At 46.7% G+C, this 25,623-nt stretch overlaps 1 protein-coding gene across 1 annotated transcript in view; it reads left to right on the top strand.

Moving 5' to 3' along the window:
* The first annotated feature begins 1,370 nt into the window (after positions 1-1,370).
* Positions 1,371-25,623, top strand: part of ADCY5 (adenylate cyclase 5) — a 202,719-nt gene continuing 178,466 nt past the window's right edge. Inside the window, exon 1 of the mRNA XM_063400863.1 lies at positions 1,371-3,286. Coding sequence (XP_063256933.1) covers positions 2,285-3,286 — 1,002 coding nt within the window. The 5' untranslated portion in view covers positions 1,371-2,284. The remainder of the gene's footprint in view (positions 3,287-25,623) is intronic.

Raw genomic sequence — 25,623 nt, 5'->3', positions numbered from 1 at the left:
CAGCTCACTGAAGAATAGTTTTACTGTCTTTATCCCTTGGGTTCAGGTACTGTGCAGCCAGAGTAACCAACCACACAATTCGTGAGTGTTGTTCTACTCGAGTAGAACAAAAGTAGTGTAGGGATAGTGACAGTGTTGTATAATGTCACAAGCAATGATAAATTCCATCTGAAGGGCAGTGGTATTTATATTTAAAAATATCTCCTCAGTGAGACCAGTAGTGATCAGCTGCAGTATGTGGCCTCTGTCAGGAAGGTGCCATGTAAGTGAGCCTCACCGTAATAGTTGTGTGTATTGTTTTAGTGAAAATCTTTAACTCTGAATTCCTGGTAGGTAAAAGATGCTCTGCAGAAGAAGCTGCTGAAAACTCAGCATGTGGTTTTACAAACCACTGAAATGCACAAAGGCCTAAATTGCTGTAGTTTGTGGAGTGACTTGCACGTGTAAAAGACACGTGAAGGGCTTCTGTTTGGAAGGTTATCTGGTTTGGCTTCTTTTCCCCCACTGTGTCCAGCAATATTACCTCTCTACAAACGCTGCTTATCTCTGTCCCTTGATAACCACAGCTTCAGCACTACTACTGCTAAGGACTAGTTGTGAGCAGGGATTTTCAATGTTTGAACAAACATCTAGACAATTACCAGTTTCAGCAACTTAAGCCAAGCAGTTATCTGATTTGACAGTTTGTTTTTAATAAAACATGATGCAGAACATCAAGCAATAATATTATTCTTAGTACATATGATGCTTACCTTCAAAACACTGTAAATCATTAATTGGCTCACTGGCATCTGCAGAAAGAGTGGCTCACCTGAAAGAACATTGTGGAAGAGTCTGGAGATTGAAACTTGCTAGGAACGGCTGTGGTGTCGTCATGCCTGTGAGGTACGACTGTGATTCGTGCCTCACTCCCAGGTTAGGGAATATGCCACAAAACGGTGTCACAGCGCAGTCGGGTGACGCTGAGGGCTGTAGCTTGAAGTGGTTGAAAAAACAAGGTGAACCTAGCCGTGTGTGTATTTCCCCCTTAATCTGTGTGTTAAGGTAGGTGCAGTAACAGGTGCTGATGCTGTCAGGGGGGTTTCTGCGGCTTGCTTTTCCTCTGCTCACCGTTCGGCCCGCGGTGCGTGGCGCTGCTGCCCGTGCCCCCCGCCCCGGGGCTCTGAGGCGGCGCGCGGAGGGTCCCGGGGCTGCCCGGGCCGCGCCGAAGGGGTTAAGGCGCCCCGCCCCGGGCGCGCGCATTGGCGGGGCGGCGGCGGCGGCGGCCAATGGCGGCGCGCGGCGGCGGGGCCGCGCCAATGGGGGCGGGCGGGGGCGGCGCGGTCGGCGCGCGGCTGAATGGGGAGCACAAAGCGCGGCCGGGACGCGCCGCCGCCGTCCCCGGGAGAGCCGCGCGCGGGGCCGCCGCTGCCGCCACAGCCCCGCACCGGCACCGCCGCCCCGCCGGCAGCGCGGGGGAGGCAGCGCCGAGCCCCCGCCCCTGCTCCCGCTCGGGTTTTTTTGGAATTTTTTTCCTTTCCCCTTACCCTTCCGATTTTTCAGATTTGCCGGTTTCTCCCCTCTCCCCCGGTGCCCGTGGGAGAGGCGCTGCGGCCGCCAGAAGGCACCGCGGCGTAGCGGGAGCGGCGGCCGGGTGCATGAGCGGCGCGGCTGCCGCCGGCCGTGCCTTACCGCCGGGGCTCCGCCGCTGGGAGGCGAGGCGAGCCGGGAGCGCCGCCGCAGCCCGGTCCGCCCCGGGCAGCCCGCTCGCCGCGCCCCTCGGGCAGGGGATGCTCCCGCCGCCGCCGGCTGCCGCATCCCTGCGAGCCTGAGCCTTCGCCAGCTCCCCGCCGACCGGCCCGCGGCGAAGCGCCCGCCCTGCGCCCGGCCCCGAGCGGCGGGGGCCGGGCCGGAGCGGTGCGGGCGCGCTGCGATGCGGCTCCCCCGCGGCGCCCCGAGCCCCTGCGGCCGCCGCGGCGCGGCTGAGGGCGAGCGGCCGTGAGCCGAGGGCGTCCCGGTGCCCGCGGTGCCGAGCGCGCTCGGCGGTGTCCAAGTGCCGGGGCCGGCGATGGCACTGCCCTGAGCGTCCCGCCGGGGACACCCCGGCTCTGGGGACGCCCGGCCGTTCCGGAGACTTTCGGGGCGTTTGCGGGTTTTGCCTTTTTTCTTTCTTACATTTTTTTTTTTTCCCACTCATTTCTTTTTTTCCTCTTTCCCCGCTGCCTTTTGAGATTTTCTCCCGGCGGCTCGTCCCCCGCGCCTGCCCGGCGGTCATCCCCTCGCCCGCGGCCCCGTCCCTCAGGGCATGTCCCGGTCCAACAGCGTCAGCCCCCCGGGCTTCGGCGGTCCCGCGCCCTGGGCAGGCACCGAGCAGCACCGCTCGGCCTGGGGCGAGGCGGAGGCCCGGGCCAATGGCTACTCCTACCCGCCGCCTCCCAACAGGTCCTCGGGCAAGAAGGCCTCCCGCATGTCGAGCAGGTGGAGGAGCGAGGAAGACTACGAGCCCCGGAACCGCGGGGAGAGCGGCTGCAGGATGATGAGCTTTAGGTCCAAATCCGCCTGGCAGGAGCACGGTGACGACAGCCGACGTCACCGGTCCCGCCACCCGCCCGGCAGTGATTCCCCCGCTGCCCCCAACAATGCCAGCCCCCGGCAGCTGGGGGAGCAGGGGGAGGTACGGCCCCGCTCTGTGGAGTTGGGGCTGGACGAGAAACGCATCAAGGCCAAGATTGAGGAGCTGGAGGAAGAGGACGGGGACGAGGGGGACTCCGAGGCGGCCTTCTCCATGGGCAGTTGTTGCAGTAGCCTGCTGCAAATCTTCAGGTCCAAGAAGTTCCAGTCTGAGAAACTGGAACGTCTCTATCAGCGCTACTTCTTTCGGCTAAACCAGAGCAGCCTCACCATGCTTATGGCCGTGCTGGTGCTGGTCTGTGTGGTCATGCTGATCTTCCATGCCGCACACGGCCGCTATGAGGTATCCTATGTGGTGGTGCTCTCCCTGGCCATCGTGCTGATGGTGGTGCTGTGCATGGTGTGCAACCGCAACAACTTCCACCAGGACCACATGTGGCTGGCGTGCTACTCTGTCATCCTGGTGATCCTGGCAGTGCAAGTGGTAGGGGTTCTGCTGGTGTGGCCCAGGAGCGCCTCAGAGGGCATCTGGTGGACCGTCTTCTTTATCTACAGCATCTACACGCTGCTGCCAGTGCGGATGAGAGCTGCGGTCATCAGCGGGGTGGTGCTCTCCGCCATCCACCTGGCCGTCTCCCTCAAGATCAACGCGGAGGATAAGTTCCTCCTGAAGCAGGTAGGCAAGCCCTGAGTGATTTGGATGTGTGCTCAGCACTGAAGGGCAAGGGAAGTGGGGTAGTCTGACTTCTACAGGCCTGCCTGGTGCTGAAAGGCTGACAGGACTTTCAGCTGAACTCCTAGGTTACCTGCTGCTGGGTGGGATGGTGCACAGTGTGGTGGCTAGCCTGTAGTTTGCATTTTTTCACTGCTGTGGTGTTCCCTCATTTCTGATCCAAGTTAAGGCTCTAAGCATACAAGAAGTGTGCCTTGCTGGGTTCCCATGACGGCTGCTCCAGCACTGTCAGCCAGCCCTGCTAGTGCCCTTCAGTTGTATTTAATGTAAACAGCCCTGTGCTGAGCACACCTGTGGAGCAGTGTCCAAGCACGCTGCTGTTTTACTGAGAAATGTGTAGAAAGTCTGGCTGTTTCTATCAGGCAGAGGTTATCCTTGTGTGTCACCCTGGGTTCAGTGTTGGCGCCGAGCTTCGGCGTCTTAGGAGAGCATGCTCCACGGGAATGTGGGGTAGGCTGTTTGGTTTACAAGGAAAATGTTTCACTCTGAGATGTGCTGGAAATCTCTATGGTGAAAAAGCCCAGAGTTCCTCTACAGGCAGGATAAAAAGTACAAAAAAAAAAAGTATAGATGCAGGTTGTTCTTTAGCTGCGATATGATGTTTAACTGAAGCAGTTCAGTTCACGGGAACAATAAGACTATTATCAAATGCATTACAGTGCAGTTTTTAATTACCATATCTGTATAAACAGCAGCAGTGCAAGGCGCCACTCTTCAAGCGAAGCAAGCAGCCTTGGGACTCGTGCTTTAAGCTTAGCACATGTAAAACGTTCAAGCTGTGAGGTAGTTGTCATCCTTCTGATGTGCAGGACTCTGAGCAAGGATGAGCCTGTCACAGAGTCAGCCCTGATGCTTGTGTGTAACCAGGGATTGTTTATTAAAATTGTGTGTTTGGTAGTTTTACAGCCCTAACACAAATAATATAAAATAAAGCCTCGTGCTCAGTGCCAGCTTGGAGTCTTAATTCTGGGTTGTTTTGAGTTCCACCTATTGCAGAGGCAAGAAAAGTTATAGGACTTAAAGAAAACCTCATCAGGATGAGGCTGTCACTGTTCTGCTGTACAAAATAGCCCATGAAACTGCTCTCTTCTCCCCCCTGCCTGGTTAAGCCTACTTGGAGAGTTTCTGGTTTTGTTCTTAATTTGCTACAGATATTTTTATAAATTGTACATGACATATTTTTCTTATGTTTGATAAAAATGGCTTTTTGTGCATTTCCAGCAAAGCATACACTGTGAGTGGGACAGTTGGTGTTTTTCTGCTTGACTTGAAAAAGTTTGCTAATGGCCTCAGCTCTTCCCCACCGGGGCTCTGCTCTTGCAAAACCTCACGTGTGCTTTTTTTCCTTTATGAACTGATACTTCTCCTGTTGAAAACAGTGTGTTTGGAGACAATATTCTTTCATGTCAAGGCAAATCCTGTCATGACTGCGGGTAGAAGATTTAGCAGTCTGCTAAGAGCAGAGTTTGGAGGATACTAACAAATAAAATACCATCACGTTGGAAAATGTTGCTAACTGTATTTTAATAGGAAGGAGCCTAAATTACAAAGGCTAAATGATTGACTCCCCCAGTAGAAAATTTGGAACAATTACAGCTTCCTGCCTTTCGAAATAGCAGGTTTATAAGAGGTTGGCTTGTGTATGTAAGTGCGCTTGTCAAAGGTAGAAGCATGGGCAGTAGGTGATGGTACAGTGTGCACAAATCTGTGCACTGCACAGTTGCTTTCACTTTCATAGTAATGCTGGGGTTTTCCTACGGTTTGGCAATGAATGCTCAGTTCATGAGGAGTGTCCTAGGAGCACTCTCACTTTGTCTTTAAAGGCAGAGCTTGTCTCCACGTTGCCTGTTTATTTTTCCTACTAACACAGTCTCTATCTTGCTGTGGTCTACACTGGTGCAGCACAGGCTGAATTCAGCGGGGTTGTACAAGGCCAAGCATCAGATTCCTTACACGTTTGTGTATGAACACAAGCTGCTATCTCTGGCTGTCTGATAGAAAAGTCTGTTCTGCTGAGCACATTGCCTCACAGCTATTAGCAGGCCTTCCTCGCTGGGGCTGTATCTCGTTGCCGTGGAAATCTGTTGTGTTCAGCTGTGCCCCCCTAACGCACGCGAGCCATATTTTCCTCCTTCAAACTACCAGAGGCAAGGGCAGGTGAGGAACAGATAAGTCAAGAAGAGGGAGTTGTTTTCTGTGATTTCATGCTGGCAGTCACATCAGCCTGGGTTTTGTGGAGCAGGAGTGGATGTGAATACATTTGCGACTATTTGACTGGATAGTACCTTACATCCAGCAGTCACAGAAGAAAGGCTGGTTAGGATGTATATCACATTTCCTCTCTTTTCCGTGGCATTTTAAACTATAATACCAAAGCAAGTTTTAGTTTGTAAGAGCTTTTTGCTTTCAATCCTCTCCGAATTGTTTCCAAACCAGAGAAATAATACACTCCTGTTATGATCCACTGACATTTAAAGCAGAGTGACTCTTGTGTTGACTCCTGAGCACTTTTATAAGGCTGCGTAGCCTGTTAAAAACTCCTCTTTCTCAAGAGAGTGAAATTCTTGGTAGTAGGTCCCTTTTGGGGGAAAGGCAGCTTGTTGGATTCCCTAGCTGAGGATGCATGAGTTTGTCTGAATTATCTTCTCTTGTCATTGCTGGATTTTTCTGTCCCCAAACTCTCTGGTTCAAGGCTATGCTTGTCAGACTTCATGGAAGGGTTAAGACAGTCTGCTGTTTCTGAATCCCTAAGATGAGTAAAAGTAGTTGTCGTTGTTGAGTCTTAACTGAGCTGCTTCTTAAAATAGTTCTTCAGGGGTCACTGGATTTGGAAAGTAGGCTCTGGCTTCTCTTTGCTACCAAGAGGAGTCTGTCTTTCAAAAGAGAAAGAACTTCTGTCAAAAAGATGAGTATAGTTGGTACCTCTGTGAGTCTCATCAGCTAGAGGCAATGATCTTGGCTTCTTGAACTGAGCTTTGATTGGAATAAAAAAGTGCTAATTATTGCATTATATTAAAAAAGTTATCCAATGCTGAGAGAGGAGAGAAAATGAAATCCTCTGTTTGAGAACTTATTTGTTTGCAAAGGCAGCATGCTTCTGGAAACAGAACACAGTGAATAGGTGATGCTCTACCAACTACCAATCCTGACTGCTTAAAAGGTTTTTTTTTTCATGTGTTCCTGTGATCAGTTAGCTCTAGAGGAACTGCTTTTGGATTTACTTGGGAGGGAATGACTGGATTTTTCTTCAGGTTTATGTCCTTGTGTTATCCTGGGACAGATTACAAATACATTTCACTGCATGTAAGTGTCTCTCTTTTCAGACCAGCCTTTCCCTGTGTTGCCTTTGATGCGCTTTCAGGCTCTGAAAACACACTCAGCTCTAGAATTCACGTAAGCATTACTTTACCTGTGAATGAGGCTTTCTAACACTTAACTGAGAAAGAGTACTGATCCTCTGTATCAGCAGTCTGCCTTGCCTTGGCAGCAGAGGTCACAGTGAGGTTCGTTCTCTGTCTGATCGGAGCGGGCTGCCCGGCTGGCCCGCAGGCGTGTACGGGCACACGGGAAGAGGTTCAGCCTGTGGGCTGCAGATCTTAACTGAAGTCATGTGAGGAGACCAGCTGCCCTCAGCACAGATAGTCTTGAGTAAGCACTGGCATTTTTGTGAGGCTGTGGGCTAAGGGACAGGGAATTTCACAAGACAGTTATTGGACTCTGAATCAGACTTAAAAAGGGATGGGGATTGTGTGTGGGAGTGGGTGGGGGACCAGGAGTAAGGGATAAGAATGCCGCATACAAACATCAAACAAGCCTGTGGACTGAGGTTAGATTTACTCCTGTTTTCCCATCCAAACCTGTTTTATTGTAGCTTTCTGAGGTTCCTTGTTCGAGGATACAGTTAAGTCTTTGAAGTTTATTAACTCTGTGTGAGTGAGTGACTGTTAAGGTACCACAAAAAATAAATACCTTCTTTTTTGTCTTGTGTCAGTAACCTTATTGAAAGAGAAACTGAAATGCACTGATCTCTTTTCTCCCCAAATACTACTGCAAACCTTCTGCAAAGAATCTCTCATAGCATGGTTCTGAGCTACCTCAGCGCGTCTTTTGTCTGTCTCTCTGATTCAGGGCTCCTTCTTGCTTGACCCGTTTTTGTGTCTCCATCAGGACAACATTACATTAGTACTCCTCATCCTTCACTTCCAAAAAGTGTGTATGTGTTGTCCTCTCTGTCAATGCACGTTAATGGTAGATGATTGATCTGCACCTGCGTGCTGGCTCTCTTGAAAGTGTAGCATTTCAGTTAACTGTTTCTCAGAAGATGCTGGTATGACAACCAGTCTCTCTCCTTTTCATAAACAAACTCACTTCAGCAGGGCTAAAAACAATTTCTTACTGTAACCAGGGAATCAGCTTGAATCAGTGGAGATCTCCTAGCACCTCGTAGAGATGCTTTCTAGTCGGCAATTTGAATGGCATTCAACAAGAAGTCACACGGTAGGAGAAGTAGTACTGTATGTTCCATCTCAGCCTCAGCATGGGTAATATGTGTAAGTGATGACTGATTTAGAGACAGATTCTCAGCAGTGTGTTAATCAAGTCCTTGCATTGTGCTTTCATTTCCTTCAAGCAGCACTGTCTTTGCTCATCAAGAAGGAGAGGTGAATTACCTGGAATGCAGATGGATCAGTGTGTCAGCTCTCCTATGGTTATGTGCTGCCTGTTTTACTTTTGCCCACCTGGGAAACAGATTTCAGTAATGTTTGTATAGGATGGGATTTTTAAGGTGCCCCACATGGGGCCAGGTACTGGGTACCTCTAACAGCACTTAATGCTCTGTTCTGCATAAAAATTGATATCAGTAGGGCTCTTGTGCAGTAAGGAGAGCTCCAGCGCTGCTCACTACTGAAAAATCTGCCTGTGCAGCACTTGCACAGGAGTTAGTGAAAATTGATTTGCTGTCTTCTGTTCGAGGAAAAAATGGCAACCTGAAATATTCAGTAACTGTTGCATTGATAGTTGCCTTCCTAGGGTAATTCTGTAATAGAAGTAATTAAGTAAATCCCTGAGGTATTATGTATCAATTTAGTCCTTTGTAAGAATATTGTCTTTATCTCTCGGGCATGTGTTGCTTGACATTTATCTATTTTTGTTATCTCCTAAATTACCCTATGATCCTGTCACCTCCTAATCTACCCCCTTTCTTTATCCTCCTTCCCCCCACCATGAATTAGTTTAATATTTCACTGTACTGTTCACCAGTATCAAAACCTGTTAGTGTGATAGAGTGCTGTGCGTCTAATTTCTCCGTGTTCCTGGATTCTTAATAGGTTTGTTGTCTTGATAAACTGACCTATTTGTGTAATTTCTCTCAGCCTTGTGGTAGAAATCACACTTTTATAGGTGGCTTGGATCTTGGTGAATTGAAGACAAAATCTAATGGGGTGATTGAGGTACATAGCAAAAAGGCTTGTCCTTCTAGGCATTTTTATGACATGCTTGAAAAGGCAGGGTGTGCTAGTTCTGGTTGTTTCTGGAGAGGTGAAGATACTTCGGAGCAACATTGGGATTTGTGAAGGTACAGGAGGCAGAAGGATAAACTTCCAAGCCCTAATCTTACAAAGCAGCCAGTGATTTATTCTTCAGTGTCCTGGGCATGATGGCTTTGTTTGACACCAATGTGACTCCCATTCTCTGTCAGAGACCTGTCCGAGGCAGGACGTGTTATTTACATGGTCTTTTGTGATTAACCTAATTCAGATGATTTATAAACCTGAACAGCAGTGATACAAAACACTGATTATCCTGGTGCTAAAGGCTCACTGGAACTGGAGCCCTCCTGGAGCCTGAGTGGCCCAGTGCTTCCTAAATGCCCTTTTGCTCCGAGTCCGCTGTTGTGTGGGCAGCGCTGCCAAGATCTGGGGTGGAAGAGGACTGGGACTCAGCCCAGCTGGAATGTGAACTTTGGGCACCAGGCTGTTCTCCAAATGCATTCAATTTGTGTCTGATTAGCTAATCTTTCAGTCATGTACCATGGCTCCCTCTCTGTCTTTTAAGAAAAGTGAAACAATTGCTAACTTTTTAGCCATTGCAGTAGTTGGAATAGTTACAGTCTTTTGGGAATAGCTGGTTTGGTCATCAAATTTTGGTACTGCTGGATATGACTCTCAGTTTCTAATCGAACTAAAAGAACTGCCCTTCTGTCCTGGTAGAAGATGTAATGAAAAATTCCCAGCAGCAGCTGAAGAATTGATAGGTAAAAATCAAAATTATTTAGGCAGCAGATTCCGTGTGTGTGGTAAAGTGATCCACCCTGTAGCTGGTAGTGGCTCCTGAAAACCCATGCTGTGAAAAGCTCCTGTCTTTCTTCTCTTCTTGTCCGTCTCATCTTTTTTTTCTTCTTGTCTCACTTTACTTTTTTTTATTTCTTTCTGTTTTTCTTTTCCATCTTCCTGGGTGTTTTTCTTTTGGGTTTTGGTTTGGGGTTGTTTTTTTTTTTCATTCTTTTTCCTTGCACGGGTGGGTGCAGTTCAGAGAAGATACCCACTTTTGTTTGAGGAGGTAGAAGACAAAGCTCCAAGTTTTATCAGCCTTGGGCAAAACTTGTCTTCTGCTTTTTACTCCAGAGTTTGCACGGCACCTTGCACAGGTAATTGTGCCCAGAGGACGTAGTGCAGAGGGAGCTGGAGTGCACCAGAATCTCCCTCCAGCCTTCCAGCTGCTACAGGATTTCATGATGTGCTACATGTTGGTTTTTTATGGCCCAGAGGGGTAGGACAGTGACAAAGCGTGTGCAAGGAATGTGAAGATTTACAGCTTCGGGGAAATGGGTGGGGTTCCTGTGTAACTGCTGTGTGACTTTTTCATCTCCTGCAAGTCCTGTGTTTTGATGTGGGATATGCTTGGTGTTAGTTCCTTCCCTCCCTCTGAAGTCTAGCCTAGTGATCTGAACTTGTGATATCTTTCATCCATGGGATGCTCTTTCTTCTTTTTGTTTTGACATTGGTGATACTTTAAAAAATGTAATTTTTTTTTGTCTTTACCTGAGATGTAGGCTGCTGCTGCCAAAAACTTGATTCATTATTATGGAGTCCTTAGGCTAGGTAAAAACCCAAGGGGAAATCTCATGTGAATGAAAAAACACAACCCCAAAGATATTAAAAAGGATAATCTAGTTATGAGGGGGTGTGGGAAACAGACAAGAATTTTAATATTTGTCTCCTGAACTCCTAAATGTTCTCACCTTATCATAAGAAAGTTTGAAGTTTCTAGCAGTTATTAAGGTCACACATTAAATGGCTGTCAGGCCAAGACAAGACTCAGAATGCTTTTTAGCACCTGCAACTGGACCACTCCCAGTGAAACTCTCTGGGATGTTTTATGACGGTGCTGACTCTTGCTGGTTTCATCACTGGCAGGTACAGGAATGGCATCATTCAGCAGGCCTGCAGTAGAATTTGGCATTCTACTAAATGCTAGAATGGTCTTGTTCTGACACTCAGAAATGGACTGAACACATTTTAAAGCTCTGCCTTCTTCCAGTCTTGCTCTTGAACACTGGGGAAGCTCTGTCCCACCAGGAGCCTGGTAGGTAGACAAGCCTGTGAACTGCTTCAGGCAGACACAGTCATTTTTGCACCACAAAGATGAAGTGTTTACAAATGGTAGGACCCCCCACAGCTGAAGAATTAATGGGGGCAGCATTGGCATCACTGACATTATTGCTTCTGGTGCCAGGGTGGCCTCACTAATGCCAAGTAGGATTTTTGTTACAGCACTCACTATAGAATGTTCCATTATATTGTCAGGCTTTGTTCTGCAAATAAAACATCATTATGTACTTTTTTTCTTCATATTTATATGTCACTAATGTAATTGCCACGTATCTTTATTCCCTTCCCCAGACATCAGGAACACAAATCATATTTGTGTATTTAAGATGTTATCAGGACTGTCTGTAGTGTGCATTGTATAGTCATCATTTGTGGCTTCTCCTACTTCATAGCAGCAGAAATAGCAGAAGAGAAGTATATTTCAAAGCATCTTCAATCCTGCCCTGATTTTGTTTATAATTCCTTTACCTAGACTGCTTCTTCTACAGTTTGAGTGATGAGTTTCCAGATGAAATATTAAACTGCCTTTTCTTTTCATGAAAAGTTTTACACACCCATGTAATACCCATCAAATTCTTTACTGTGAGCTGGGTTTTTGTGGTATTGCCGTGCTTGGCTATCATCCTGTGTTTTCCTGGGAAACTTTGCTTTTGGGAGGTTGAGTTTTGGGAATTAAAGCTGCCCTTCAAATTCAATGTACACATTCCACTAGTATCAGAGTGCATCTTTGCAGACAGTAAACAAAGGACTGTGCTGATGCAACACAGAGGGAATAGAAATAAAGAAAGGTTTGTGTTTCCTCTTTCTTTTCCCCCGACATTAGAAATTGATCTCTCAAAGAGGCAACTTATGCAAACTGTTTATTCTTCAAATATGTTTGCAGCTTGTATAAGACGTTCTGTCTCACTTCATAGTCAGAAGAAAAGGCTATGACATTGCTTGCAAGGATCTGTCATAAAATGTTGCTGATGCAAACAGTTCCCTGCTGGATCTTCCAGAAAACGCCTTGCCTCCTTCCCTTAATTCTCTGCTCTAGACTAAATGCTACAAGCACGGATCCCTGTGTCCCTCTCACTCTGCAGACTGAATTCTTAGAGCCAGCAATGTGGTAAGGGACTACTCAAATCAGTATTTCTAAAAACAGTAGTTTGCTGGTCAGCCCACAGATGACAGAGCTCCCCAGACATGCTTGCTGAGTGATGAACTCTTTCCATTTGCTGGGAGGTACCCAGTGGCAGCTTTCGCTGTTTATTCTTGCTTAACTTGTGGGTATTTATACACAGAATTGCACAAATGGGGGGACCAAGGGACATGTTATTAATGAAGGTGCATCCATTTAAATGGGTTTTCTTTTTTTTCGGGCAGGTGGTTACTTGTAATCTCATAGGGGAGAGGAAGAAATGCTCTGTGCTGCTAAGGAGAGAGGAGGCTCTGCAGTGTGGTGGGAGAATGTGTAATCACAGTGTCAGTCTCGCTCATGCTGAAAGCTAAATGCAGTCTTTCAGACCATTGAACATGAAGTAGGTTACTAGTGTGGGAACTGCTATTGAGTGGTGAACTTTCTGCATCTAAAGGCCAGGATGGACTTCTGAGCTCAGTACCCACTAACCATTTAACAGTACCCACTGAACAATTCTCCTACACTTTAAAATTTCTTCCATTCGGATGGTATGGAAGAAAAAAAAAAAAAAGTTTAAATGCTGAATTGCACACTATTTGTCAGTTGAAAAAGCAGTCTGCAGGGATTTCTGAACTGAAGGTGAACTGAACCAATACTTATTTATTCCTCTCTCCTCTTAGTAAGACAGGAGTTTAATACCCTGTGATGGAACATATTGGGGATATTTCTCTGCTCAAGTTGGTGGCATCTACTTAAATATAACACAGATGGACATGATAGTTGTGAAGGGGTTCTGACATCGTGCCCAGATTTTCTACTGGGTAATTACGTTCTTGGCTTCTTAATTGATGTTGAATGTGGCATTTTTCTTTGCTCCATGTCTATTCTGGACTTTTTAGCAGTATACCACCAAATAGATGCTGTGCATATGGGTTTACTATCACATCTGAGAAATTTGCAAGGCTGTTGACAAGCCAGGAAAATGAGGGACTAGAGCTCCAGCTTTTATCTTCTTAGATGTGTCGGTGTGCTAGAACAAGTGCCACCCCCTTGATATGACAGATGTACTGATAACTTTCAAAAGGTACAAAACCAGAAATGGTGTGATTGAAGGATGCTTCCAGAGCTCAGATATGCCATCCTGCTGCACCAAGACAAGACCTAGTCAGCCTAAAGCATTTGCAGCAGTACTAGTCACAGACCCCCTGAAAAACCCCCTCCTTTGTGTATGTGCTCTCAGGGTCACAGAAGCACTGATGTGATTTCTAGTGTGTTTGCTTTGTTGGTGGTTTTTGTTAAGCAAACCAGCAAGCACAGCCCTGGGTAGGAGCAGACAGGAAAGAGGAGCTGTCTGTGACTAGAGCTCTCTGGCTGCTCTCAGATGAAACTGGTGCTCAGTTTCCTTGTCTCACCTGGCTTTAGTTCCCACCCCACCCGGAGCCTGCCGTTCTCTGTTGTCACAAACAGTGCATTGAATGACATCTGGCACAGCTGGGTCTCACTCCTCAGGGGCCTTCCTGAAAGCAGGGCAGTGCAAGCAGCCAGCTCGGAGGTTACTTGTCCTTTCACAGGTCACCTCCTTTTTGGTGCCTGGCCCTTCTCAGCTCTCAGGGTAGCTGTACTCAGGCAGCTCCTTAGAACTCCAGGCCTGCTCCAGGGACTCTTAGAAGTGTTATGCCTTTTGCACTGTGGTTGAAATTACTGTGAACAAATACTTAAGGAAGTATTTCCTGAAAATATTTTCGTATCTCAAGAGAGAAAGTTAGGAAACTGCAATTTTGGTTTTGTTTGTTTGTTTTCCTTCTTCCCTAATGCAGGTAAGGAGTATCTGGCTGTGTCATGGCATTGAAGGTTTGTCCCAGTAACGATGTCTAGGAAAGGTAACACTCTGTGGATTAGTTAAACCCCAATATAGAGCCCTCTATACAGAAACTGCAGTCCACTGCTGAAACCACCTTACTTGTCTATTTTAGATGCAAATGGACCTAGTTAATTTAATTCACTTCCAGAGGGAATGCAAACTAAATAAAGTCATGCTTGTTAAAAGAAGTGTTCTCACAGGTTTAAATACTTTTCTTCAATTTATTTTGATGAACTTTTCTGAACAGACCAATCTTTACCATAATATCTTCAGGCTACGACTGTAGCTTATGTAAGTGAGGAGTACTTTATACTATTAACTTAGTGCACTGCCCTTGTCATTTCCTTTTAGAACAGATAGTGTAACTCTGTGCTAAGTGCCTTCCTCCTTGGCAAGGGTTGGGGCTGGTTGTGATAGGGACTGTCAAGAGAGGAGCTTATCTGTCATGTTTAGCCAGCCCTTGGCCCCATTTCCAAAGCTGTTTTCAGGAGCCTGGTCACGAGTGTCCCCTCTGTGGGTGTTTCTGTGCAAGGGGTGACTGCTTACGACTCATCCTTCCCAGAGAAATGATCTGCTTTCAGAGCATGACCTCTTCCTTGAGATCAAACCTTTTTGTTGCCAATTCCTCAGCAGCTGTGATCAAATCCTGTATGAATAAGATCCCAGGGTGCCCCCTGGAATGCCACAGAAGTGGCAGGTGATGCTCTTCTGTGTCTTTCTGAGAGAAGCTCCTTTGGTTTCCAGCAGCTCTCCTTCTGTTTAAGCCATTTGCAGTGCTCCATACGCTATTGAGGCAGAGCCTTGCTGCAACATGAGCATATCTCCTGCATGTCAAACTTCATGGGGAGATGCTGTGACAGCTCCCTGCCTGCCAAACCTCCTGCTGAAGCTTATTGGAGAAATATTGTGCTCCCTTCAAATGGGTGGCATTGTAACATTGGCTTGCTCATTGAAACAGCATTTGGGTCCGGGCAGAGGGAAAATGTTGATTTCCTTTCAGCAGAATGGAAAAAAAAAACTGGAGGGTGCCTTCTGCATAAACAGTGGTCTTGGGCAGAGCTGCAATTTCCAGGACTGAGTCAACTAACTTTTGAATCTTAATGGCCATGGTATTTACTTCTCCCTCTGGTATTCCCTGTCCCAATTAGATCTAAAAGGAATCTTACCTCTCTTCGAACCATACCCAAAATCATTGTTGCCTTGTCTAGTTTTTATTTAGCACAACAAGAAACTAGTTGGAATCTAAATGCCTCCTGCCTATCACCAAAAATACCTCTTTCCCTCTGGCTGCTTGCAAAATGCCTTCAACTCCCCTCAGGGCTTTTCTGTATGAAGGGACAGCTGGTGTAGAACAATAGTGACTGATTTACACTGATCAATCCTCACATTACTGAGAGGCATCTGTCTTCTGCTAGGCACCCTGCAGTGTATCAGAGACACACTGTTGGAAGATGTGCCTGCAGTGTGTCCTGTCTCTCTCCCCAGCCTGACTTCTCTGTAGGTCCTGGGGAAAAAAAAAAAAACAAAAAAAAAAACCACCAACAACAACAAACTGGGAAGAAATACTGTAAAAAAAAATAGTAGTGAGAGGTGCATTTCCTGTTCTTCACTTATGTGGTAATGGATCTTTCAGTCTGGTTTTCCAGGTTTTTTTTAGTTGTGAGTGCTTCAGCAGCAATACCATTATTGCCAAACAGTCAAACTCAGTGACTGAAAAGTTTTCTTGCAGCCCAACTCACCCAAAGTTAGTTTAGCCCATATATGTGGACCAAAATAGCCTGAGAGGTGCACATGCACACCTGAGCAAGCAGTTTAAAGGGGTTGGTATCATCTAGTGAGAAAGAAGTGTTAATGAGCTAGGAGCAAATGCAGCTGAAGGATGTTAAGGACATGCTAACATCCTGATAGGGACATATACTGCTTTCAGACTTTGCTGGAGGGAAGGACATAATCCCCTTTTTTGTAGAATCATGATGGTTGAGTTGGAAGGGACCTTAAAGGTCATCTAGTTCCAGCACCCCTGGCATGGACATGGACCTTACTAGACCAGGTCACTCGGACCCCCATCCATCCTGGCCTTGAACACTTCTAGGGATGGGGCATCCACAGCTTCTCTGGACAATCTGTTTCACTGTCTCACAGTTCTGTTTTTCCAGGAAACCCTTAACAAAACAGGAGAGAGGATGGCCAAGCATGATCTGTCCACCTGCTGCAGCCCTCCCTCCCTCTGCTTTTTCCTTGCTTTTTCCCTAGGGATGTAAACAGGCCCAGAAGTCCCCAGGCAGTGCAGCTCTGTGTTCTGCCACCACTGTTTATTTTTCTGATGCACTTTACCTGTGCAGGTAACTAGGATGAGCTGTGACAGCCGTCAGCTTTTACTGAGAGCAATCAAACAGTGTTGCTGTTGCTGACAAAAGAAAAGGCAGTCACAGAAGGTGGCTGCAGGATAGATCTCTGTTGCCCTGTCCTCCAGAGTGACAGCAGGGAACAGTTTGTTTCAGTGGCTCTTACCTTCTCTTACCTTGGTAAGAAGCTCCAAACTTTGTTAATGTTTTGAATATCTCTGGTGGTCTGGTTAAAGTTTCCTTTTTGGTCTCTAAATAAGCTGCAGTGGGTAACTTCATGAAAAAACAAGACTGCACGGATTCCTTCCATTTTTCTTTGGTACAAGTGGAATGTGTGGTGAGAGCATGATTCAACAAGTGTTACTTTGGAAGACTCACTCACTGCCTGGGATTCAAGTAGTGCCCAGTCCCTTGCACTTCATGTGAGGGCAATTAGTGCACGTGCATGGCAATTAGTGCTGCAAATGAAGTTGACACGGGTGTATTCTGCCTCTTTAATGGCTTGCTTTTCTCTTTTGCCAAGAGAGCAACCAAGCAGTCTCAAAGGAACCTGCTGCCTTCTGATATTTAATTTGCTTCAGGCTTACGTTGGCATCCTGCCTCTTTCTTCTGCTGCCGTGCCTGGCCCACCTGCCTGCTCTGCAGAGGAAATGATCCCTGTTTCTGCCAAATCAGGCCATGACTTGCCCATGTGCTGCAGTTGGGCCTCACAGACTTCCAGCACCATCTCTCCCTGATGCCATTCCTGGTTTCTGACCTCCTTTCAGCAGAACGTTGGGCTGGTTTCTGATGAGCTGCACTGCAAGTGGCAGCACCTGGCAAAGGAACCTGCTGGTGGGAAACTGCAGAGCAATTCTTCTGTAATCCATCTTCTTGAACTAGATACCACAGTGATGGGGGCCTTCAAATATCTGTGAAATCCAGTGTGTATGCATGACCAGTGATGGCTCTGGATTGTATGCTGGAGTATAGATGGCATGTGTGTAAGTCCCAGATACATGAAGTGACATGATGTGTTTCTTAACCAAAATTTTAACTGTTCCAGAATATTTTTAAAATGAAACTGCATAGGAAAAGTCTGGCAAAAAACCTCGCAGTTGAATACTCAATGATTATAGGAATAGTAAGGGATTAATATTCTAGAAGAGACCTACAAGTCACTGACAGTAGGAGGAGGGCATAGAGGCATAGATGGGGTATGTTAAATCAATAAGGAAGTTTTGGTGCAGGCCTTCCTGTACATGGCTTTCCTCATAGCACCTTGTACCACAGATCACACATCTAGGTTTGGTTTTGAATGCTTGAAAGGTCATATTTTTAGAGTGTCTCTTCATAGGAAGCTGGTAGTTTAGAATTTGTATTTTTGGGGTCAAATCTGGTTGTTTCCCCAGAAGCAGGACATGATTGAGTATGTAGTAACCAGCTTTGTTTTGAGTTGATGCTGTAGGCAAGAAAAAGGTCAGCACTAGTCTCTGTAAAGTTGTCTTGGAGAACCCATCTACTGGAGATAACACGCTGGGTTAATGGTGTTACTTTGGGAGCCTTTTTTATGCACCACTGGTTACTGAGACAGTTCAAATGTGGGTCAGTTTTCTTTCTTTCTAAGTAGAGTTTGCACAGAGTAACATGCAAGCTGTTGCTTTCTAGAAAATGTGGGTCAAGTGCTGTTTTGCTGAGGAAATCAGGAGGTTTTTACTTAGCCAGCATTAATACTCAAGTGCTTCCTAACTTCCTTATGCCAAGGTCCTAGGCTGTTGTGCTGATGAATAACACACTTTGTGGAACAGAAGTGTGCAGCGAGCCATGATTTTGTGTCATCAGGAGCGCTGGCTCGTGATCCACGGAGGTGGAGGGAGTTCATGAAGGATGTGTGAGCCCCATCATCCCAGCTGCCTTCAAAGCAGCTTCAAAATCCATGAAAAGCAGCTGCCCCAGGAGTGCTTGGTGACTTTTGGGAGGAGCAGGGGCAGACAGACAGAAACTGCGTGGGACAGGACTGCATATTCTTCCTTGTGAAGTAATGAGCATGTGGAACAGACTGTGGTTGAGGAGGTTGTGGGGGGTAGAATATTAACCATGGTGAAAATAGTCCTGGAGGAGCACATTTATCCAAGCTGGCACTTTGCACATGTGTCATGATGGAATTTTCAAAGAAGGCCCTAAACAAAACAACTTTGTGGAAGAACAAAACAGCATTGTCAGCAATGGCCAAGGAAGCTGTGCCAGCACCTCTTTCCATCTCTGTGCTCTGAACTGGTTCATGTTCTGAGGCTGTTGCATGCACAGATGTGTGTTAGCATCTGCCTTGAAGGTGCAGAAAAGGATGGCTAGCCTTTGTTTTAACTTAGCTATGTTTCCTAAAAGGTACTTCTTTTGTTTTTCCTTCTTTTTTCATTTTTTGTTTTCAGACCAGAATAACTTGTCCTAAGGGAACAGTGTATGGTATAGGGAGATTTTTTTTTTTGCACAGCTGTGTTTGTGAGCAATCCCTTGCTTTGAGTCTGGGAGGCTGCATTATAGCCATTATAGCCCCCTGCAATGATCTTGTGTCTAATCCAAGCTTTGGAATCCCTCTCTGTGCTGGGCTGTTTGAGGAATGTGATGAAGACAGGGGTCTGGTCCTCCTGGATGAGCATGCACAGAGTTTCTGTCTTGATCATGGTGAGGTCTTTGTGCCAGAAGAAAGTGGGTTGGGTTATGTTGTGCAGCATCTCCTATTTGCCACAGTGAGTTTATGGGACAGCTGGCTTGACCCATCTACCTTGCAGTGTACAGGGAATGGTTATGGCTTCCTGAGGGCCTTGGTGTTCCAGTCTCAGTAATGAGGGAGCTTAGGAGAGGTCTGAGGAAGGAGTAAAACCTTCTTGCATCCTACTGGGTTGGTTAAAATGTGAAATGAAGTTTCCAAAACCATTCTTCCCTGTGGTGCCTTGGCTCTCAGCGTGGTATGCCTCAGGCATCTGAAAGTTCCCAAGTGGGTCTTGTGAATTTAGACATCTAAAATCTTCCTAAAGAGCATTTTTCATTGACTAAACAGTGTGACTGCCTCCTCTTGCCTCTAGCCATTTCTACAGAATAAATAATGAGCTTGTGGGCTTCTGTATTTCCTACTATTCAGTCCAACTTTTGAATGTAGCTGCACTTGAACAGGCATGAGCTGCCTGACCACTCCTGCATACCACAGCATGCTGATTACTGATGTGATCTGCAGTGGAAATTGGTGTGGCAGAGCAGAAAGGGTTCTCACAGCGCCTTTGACTAAACCCTGAACAGCAGACTTCTGCTACGAATTAAAGAAAATACAGTAGACTTGGAGGCTCGGTGTCTGCTTGGTTTTGTTATTTATGGGAATACAGCTCTAAACTTGAATGCAGGGGAGCAAAAGGGAGGAGGTTACTATTGACAATTCTGTGTGTGTAGGACTGAGGAGGAAGGGCCTGTTCTGTGGTGTGCAGGTAAAGGGCGAGCACTGAGAGGTGCTGATGGCTTCCCTGTAGCTTCCTTGCTGAGTTCTGTGCTTGCAATCCTGCCTGCCTGCCTGTTTTCCTCTGTTCCCCACCCTTCTGTGCCATCCATGGAAAGATCAGGCTGTGGCAGCCTACTGTTGAGAAGAAGTGAGAGATATGGGATGGTGGAGTAAGGTCTGTGGCACCCTGGGAAGGGTCAAGCTGAAAATGGGATGCAAAAGGGAGTGAGCGTGTGAGGAGACAGTAAACACTTTGCTGAGATGGAGGAGGCTTGTGGGCCTGTACGGAGGTGGCAAGGGCAACAGCCTGAGAGAGAAACCAGGAGGATCAGCAGGATGGTGCATGGAGCTGAGGAGACAGATGTGAGATGTCATTTGGAGTTGTTATTTTCAGAGTAAGAATTCTGTTCTTTTGAAAGCAAGGATCAGTGTTGTAATCTGGACTGGATCAAGCATTTTTTAAATTTTCTTCTCTCCCTTGAATAAAGGAAAACACTATGAAGAAGTTGCAATTAAAATGAATTGTGAAGTGTTATCTGTTGCCTGAAAAATCTCGTGAGCTAGCTGAATTAGCAGCCTGGTAGTGAGCTGTGTAGGATGCAGGGAAGTGCAGAGGCTTTGCTGTGGCACCAAAATGGGCCAAGTGTGCCCAGGACCTGCTGGTCTCTTGGAGAGGGGCTGTGGGTTTATGGCAGCAGGACAAGTGGGTAATGATTGCTCAATATTGTGTGAAGGAGGATTCAAAGAGGGTGAAGGGATGAGAGGACAAGGGGCTGAATGGAAGAAACACTCAGAAAATGAGACCCACCATGTCTTGTCACAGATCTTATATTGGGACTAACACAGAAGTTTCCTGGCGTGCACGTGCTTGTCCTTTTTTCACGTGTGACTTCTCCATAACAAACATCTCTCAGCTGGGACTGACAATGGAAAAATTGTAGGAAACTTTCACTAAACAACTTGGTGGTAGGGCTACCTCCTGTTTTGAGCTTTTCTGTTTTAAAGGAACCATCTGCTGTATAACTGTAAACACAGCAGACTGCTAGCAAGCTCAATCATCCAAGGGTCAGTATCCATCTAATGCACACTCCTGGCAGGGCCCCGTGCCCTGTCTTCGTGTTGCTGCCACCACCTCTTCTTCCAGGCTCCCAGCCTGTGGAATTGGACAGAGTTAACTTTGCAGATCAAAACTTCCCACAGTGTGGTGGTGGTGGTGGTGTCCTCTTGCCCCTGCAGGATTACCAGGAGCAGGCAGACCCAGGAACATGTGAAGCTGGAGTGTCACTTGAGCTGCAGTCACGCTGGGTGTTAGTGTGGCTCAGTGAGTGAGTCAGCCCGACAGCTTCAGCCCGACAGCTGAGCAGGTGTATTCCAGTTTCTCTTTGCAGGGTGTTTTACAGAGGCAAATCATGTCAGAAAACCTTCAGGAGACAGAGCAGAGTACTCTGCAGAATACTTTTACCTCTCCCTGCCCTTGCCCAGCAGCATAGATCAGTAGTTGTGTGCACAGTCTTACTTGGAGGGCATTGGATCTTGTATTAAAGCAAATCCTGACTGTGGGGTCTTGGACTTTTGCGTAGGGTAGGCTTCACACAGCTTTCTTCCCCTGCTTTTATTGAAGTCATGTTTTACCTGCTGAGGCCTCTTCTAGAAGGAACAGGTGGAGGCTGCCAGGGCTAGATGGAGAGAAAAAACTGCTGAGGATGAGCACAACTTGGTTCGTTAAGACAGGGAACTCTGCCGGGGTCTGCTGGAGGAAGTGCTGGTCAGGGATGTGCTTACCAGATGTGATTTCTCCTCAACAGAAATCTTCAGGTCTGGTTTAATGCAGACCATGAACCTGCATAGCCTGGCACAGCCACCAAAAGAAGCATTTGCTGTGGCAGAATAAATATTTTTGTGATATATGGATACCCAAATCTGGGAACTGACTGGATCTGAAATTACCTGAGGAAGGGGCAGAAGGGTAGTTTGAGATGATACAGGGGAAGACAGGACACACATGCTTGCTAGTGCTTGTGTGGGTGAAATTGTGTTTGAGTTCAGTGCGAGAGAAACTGGCCAGAACACAGCTCTGAAAGTGGTCATACATGGTTTAATGCATCTAACTAATGGGGTCTGACCTGGATTGCATCAGAGTAAAAGAGGAGAAAGCAGTTAACGCTTTTTTTGTTAACAGGTAGGCCAGATCATAGGGCTTGAGAGGGCCCAAGTCCTCATGCATGTCTTTAATTTAAGCCCTGCTCTCTAGCAACACGTTTTAATTTATCAATTTCATCTTTGTTAAACTGATGAGGAAATTAATGCATGTGTATAGAGTCCATGCCACAACTGATATGAGGAGCAGCTGGTTAATGTTTAGCAAAGTTCTGAAGATGAGGAGTGGTATACAAGTACTGTTCTGACTGTACCATGATGACTCTTGAATGTAAAATGCTGTTTTAAAGAATGCTTTTGTCCCCTTCATCATTGTCCTTACAGTTACGTTAAAATATCTGTACCCATATATTCACCCATTGCCTAGCTCATACAGAATTAGAAAAGCAGAGGCATATATGCCTACAGCCTAAAGAGAGATGTATGTCAGGTGAATGAAGCCTGGAGAGAGCCGAGCTAAGAAGCATGCAGAGCAAAGTGACTCAGATGGCAGAATGCCCCAAAGGAAGCTTTCAACAAGGGTGATTCATTAGCAGTCAAAGAGTCCTTTTTCTTTTCCTGCTCTGCTATATTTACATTTTGAAATGTGTGCACATCTCATGGAAACGGCCTTCCTAGTTAAAGTGTTGTTCTAAATGGGAGAAGAGAAGATTTTGTGCTTTCTGTTTCATAGGCTGTGAGGCTTGGAATACAAGCAAAGCTTTCTTGAGGGAGATACTTGCATGTAGTCTCTAAGGTGTTACTAAAATCTTGTGCTGGTAGCAGTGCAGTGATTTGGGCTGTGATTTCAATCTGCCTGAAGGAGACACCCGAATTTCAGGCCTGGATTAGTGCAAAAAGGAGAGACCTTGAATTTGTGAGGTAACCCACGTATATTCTGGCTTTTTCAGAGTGTGCTAAAGCATCATTATGCCTGTGAATCCCTTTGCATCAAGAAATGCCAGTGAAACCAGGGTAAGCAGGGATATGCAGAGTAGTGTGAGTCACGTGAACTACTGACACCCCTCTGGTCCTGCAGAGGAGTCTGTCCAGCAGCATCCAGAGGGAGTGTGATTTGTGTGGCACTCCCAGCGGTGTGCTGTGTCATGATTGCAAGGCTCATGCTGCTCATGTGTGACTGCCATGAGGTTTCCTGCATCAGTGTTGTGCTGGCAACAGCTGCCAGCTCCTGAATCAGTTAAAGCCAGGCACGATGTGGGCAGACTGGTGGCTGTGATTTACAGGGCTCTGCTGGATTAGAAAGCCTGTTGTCTATCAACACATTGCCCGGGCAGCACAATAGGGCAAGGTAAGCACTGGAAAAGCAAGGTCAAAGAGCTGACAATACCATATTGTATTGCGTGACCCTGAGCAAGGGGTTTACATGCCTTGCTTCTGCTATTCTGAGGGAAACCAGAATAGTGCTTGCTTTTAGAAAAAATGCTTTATGTTCTGTGGGTGGAAAGCATTCATCTGAGTGTGAAGTATTTCTGTTGTAGAAAGAGATAGTCTCCCTTTCCGTAGTTTCCCCATTCCCAGACCTGGCTTTCGGGGAGATCAGATGCACTGGTTCCTTTTGAAAGATGAAAATCTCTTTGTAGGTGTTCATTCATTGCAATCCATCTGGAAATGCATTTTAGAACAAGCCATTTTGTTTGTGGCTTTGGCTGGATTTGCATTCTCCAAATAGCAGAGTGTGGTTTGGGCTTAATATGGGATATATGGCCTCTTTGGCTTGCTTTCAGCACAGGTTGGGGAGAACTTCTCTTTAGGTTTGTAAGGCACCAGAAAAACATGAGGTATCTAGCAGCAGAAGCTGACATGGCTGCTCACTTACAAGCAGCCTATGTGGTATAATTTGGTGGTCTCAGGCAGACAGAAAAAAAGAGTGCCTTGTGGAGGATCCTAGCAGATAAAAATGATTTGTAGTGAAGGATCAGTTAGTGATTCAGGTTGCTCCTTGAAGTGGTCTCCCATTCAGCATTGGTGCCGTGCATTGTCAGCCTTCACAGTACTGTTTTCTTGCTCCTGCTGGTTCATGACCTTTCTCCAAATTCATGAGCTGTGGGCCCAGTCTGCCAGTCTGTATGGAAATGGCACATGTACCTGCCAGGTGAGCCAGCACCTTGTCTTTCTAGGCAACCTGGGGCCTAGAAGAATTGCAAGAATTTAAACCTGTTAAGCCACAAACTCTCTTAGAAGGTTGGGGGATTTTGCCCTTCAACGGGACAGGACCAGATATCATTATTAACCTCTCCACCTACCTCCCAGCTAGCTTTCCACTGAGTGTCTGCATTTTTAGATTCTGTCTGTCTGCGGTCCAGCCCCAAGACAGTTAATTTTAATAAATAAATAATGATAAAAATAGTCTCTGAGGACTTGGCAGGCAGCAGGCCAGGGAATCTGGGCAAGTCGCCAGCAGCTCTTCCACTTGAAATCTGATGTTAACTCAGACTGTGGCGCTCACATTGGTCTGTTCAGATTCTTTGGAAAGTGCCTTTCCCTTCCCCACCTCTGCTGGAAGCTGTGCCTGCTGCCCGGGGGTGTGGGCTCCAGGGCTTTGGTGGGAACACGGGGCTCTGGGCACAGCAGTGTGGGGGAACACGATCTTGGAGGCAAAATGCTGCGGTGTCAAAGCTCCCCTGAACGAGGGTCAGGGCATCAACTTGGGCAAAACTTCTGTAAGTGCCAAAACTGCAGGAAAGCATCAGCTGGAGCAAGTGGGTCACCCACAAGATGCAAGAAAGGAGGAGGAAAGCAGCCTCTGAGCGTTCTGGCACTTGCAGCGCCAACTGCTCAGTCTGCTCTGGTTTTTCAGCCAATGCTGCAATGGGCTCCATTTTAATCCCCAGGGTGACTTAATCATTGTGTGATGTCCCACATCAATCCACAATCTTAGGGTAGGAGTTGTCACACCTCGTGCCTTTATACTCCCATTTCCTATCATGCCATATATATTCACAGCGTATGGTACCAGGACCTGAAAGGAATCCATCTGAATCCTGGGCAGACAGTTACCTCTATCAGGAATGCCTGGGAAAGTATGTACCCAAGAAAGCCCATGCCCTCTGGTGAGAATTAGCCTGCCAGCAGGTGGGAAGGTTTAGAGTAAAAGAGTTTTGTTTTCCTGCTTGAAGGAGAAGTGAAGGGATTTGGAAGAGCAAAGCTGTTTGGACATACCAAAACACAACAGTCGGCACAGTTCTTGCGCTATCATGCCTACAACAGAGAAGTCAAAAGTACGAATGCAAACTTGTGCCTTCTCAGCCAACCCTGCCAGAAACACTCCCCAAACCAGCCCTGCTTTTCTCAAGCTGGTTGAGAGCTATTTTAAACCCACCAAAACGTTCAGACTTGCTCCTCTGTAGGCATGTTCCTGAAAGAGTGTTCACAGTAGGAATGGGTGGCAACCAGGTTTAACTCTAGCTCCCACGGGCTTTAAAAGTCCTCAGTGTGGGATAATCAAACATCCCCAGATCAGCACACACCTGCTGCACTGTGGTGGGCATGGAAATTCCACCAAAGGCTGGTTTGGGGCATGGTACAGGTGGTTCACTGACAAGGCTGGGCACAGTGTCTCTCTTTTCTCCCTTAGCTTTATTGTCTGTGTTAATAATGTTTGGCCTAGAAAACTGGCAAGGTAGCAAAGAGAAATGCACTTTGCAGATTTCCTGTTGTGCAAGGCAGTCCCTGGGGATGTGTCTGTCAGTGGTCTCACTGGAGCTGGGAGAGTAAAATA

This window comes from Prinia subflava, chromosome 6 (assembly GCF_021018805.1).
Source record: "Prinia subflava isolate CZ2003 ecotype Zambia chromosome 6, Cam_Psub_1.2, whole genome shotgun sequence".
Taxonomy (NCBI): domain Eukaryota; kingdom Metazoa; phylum Chordata; class Aves; order Passeriformes; family Cisticolidae; genus Prinia; species Prinia subflava.
This window is presented reverse-complemented; position numbering and strand designations above follow the sequence as displayed.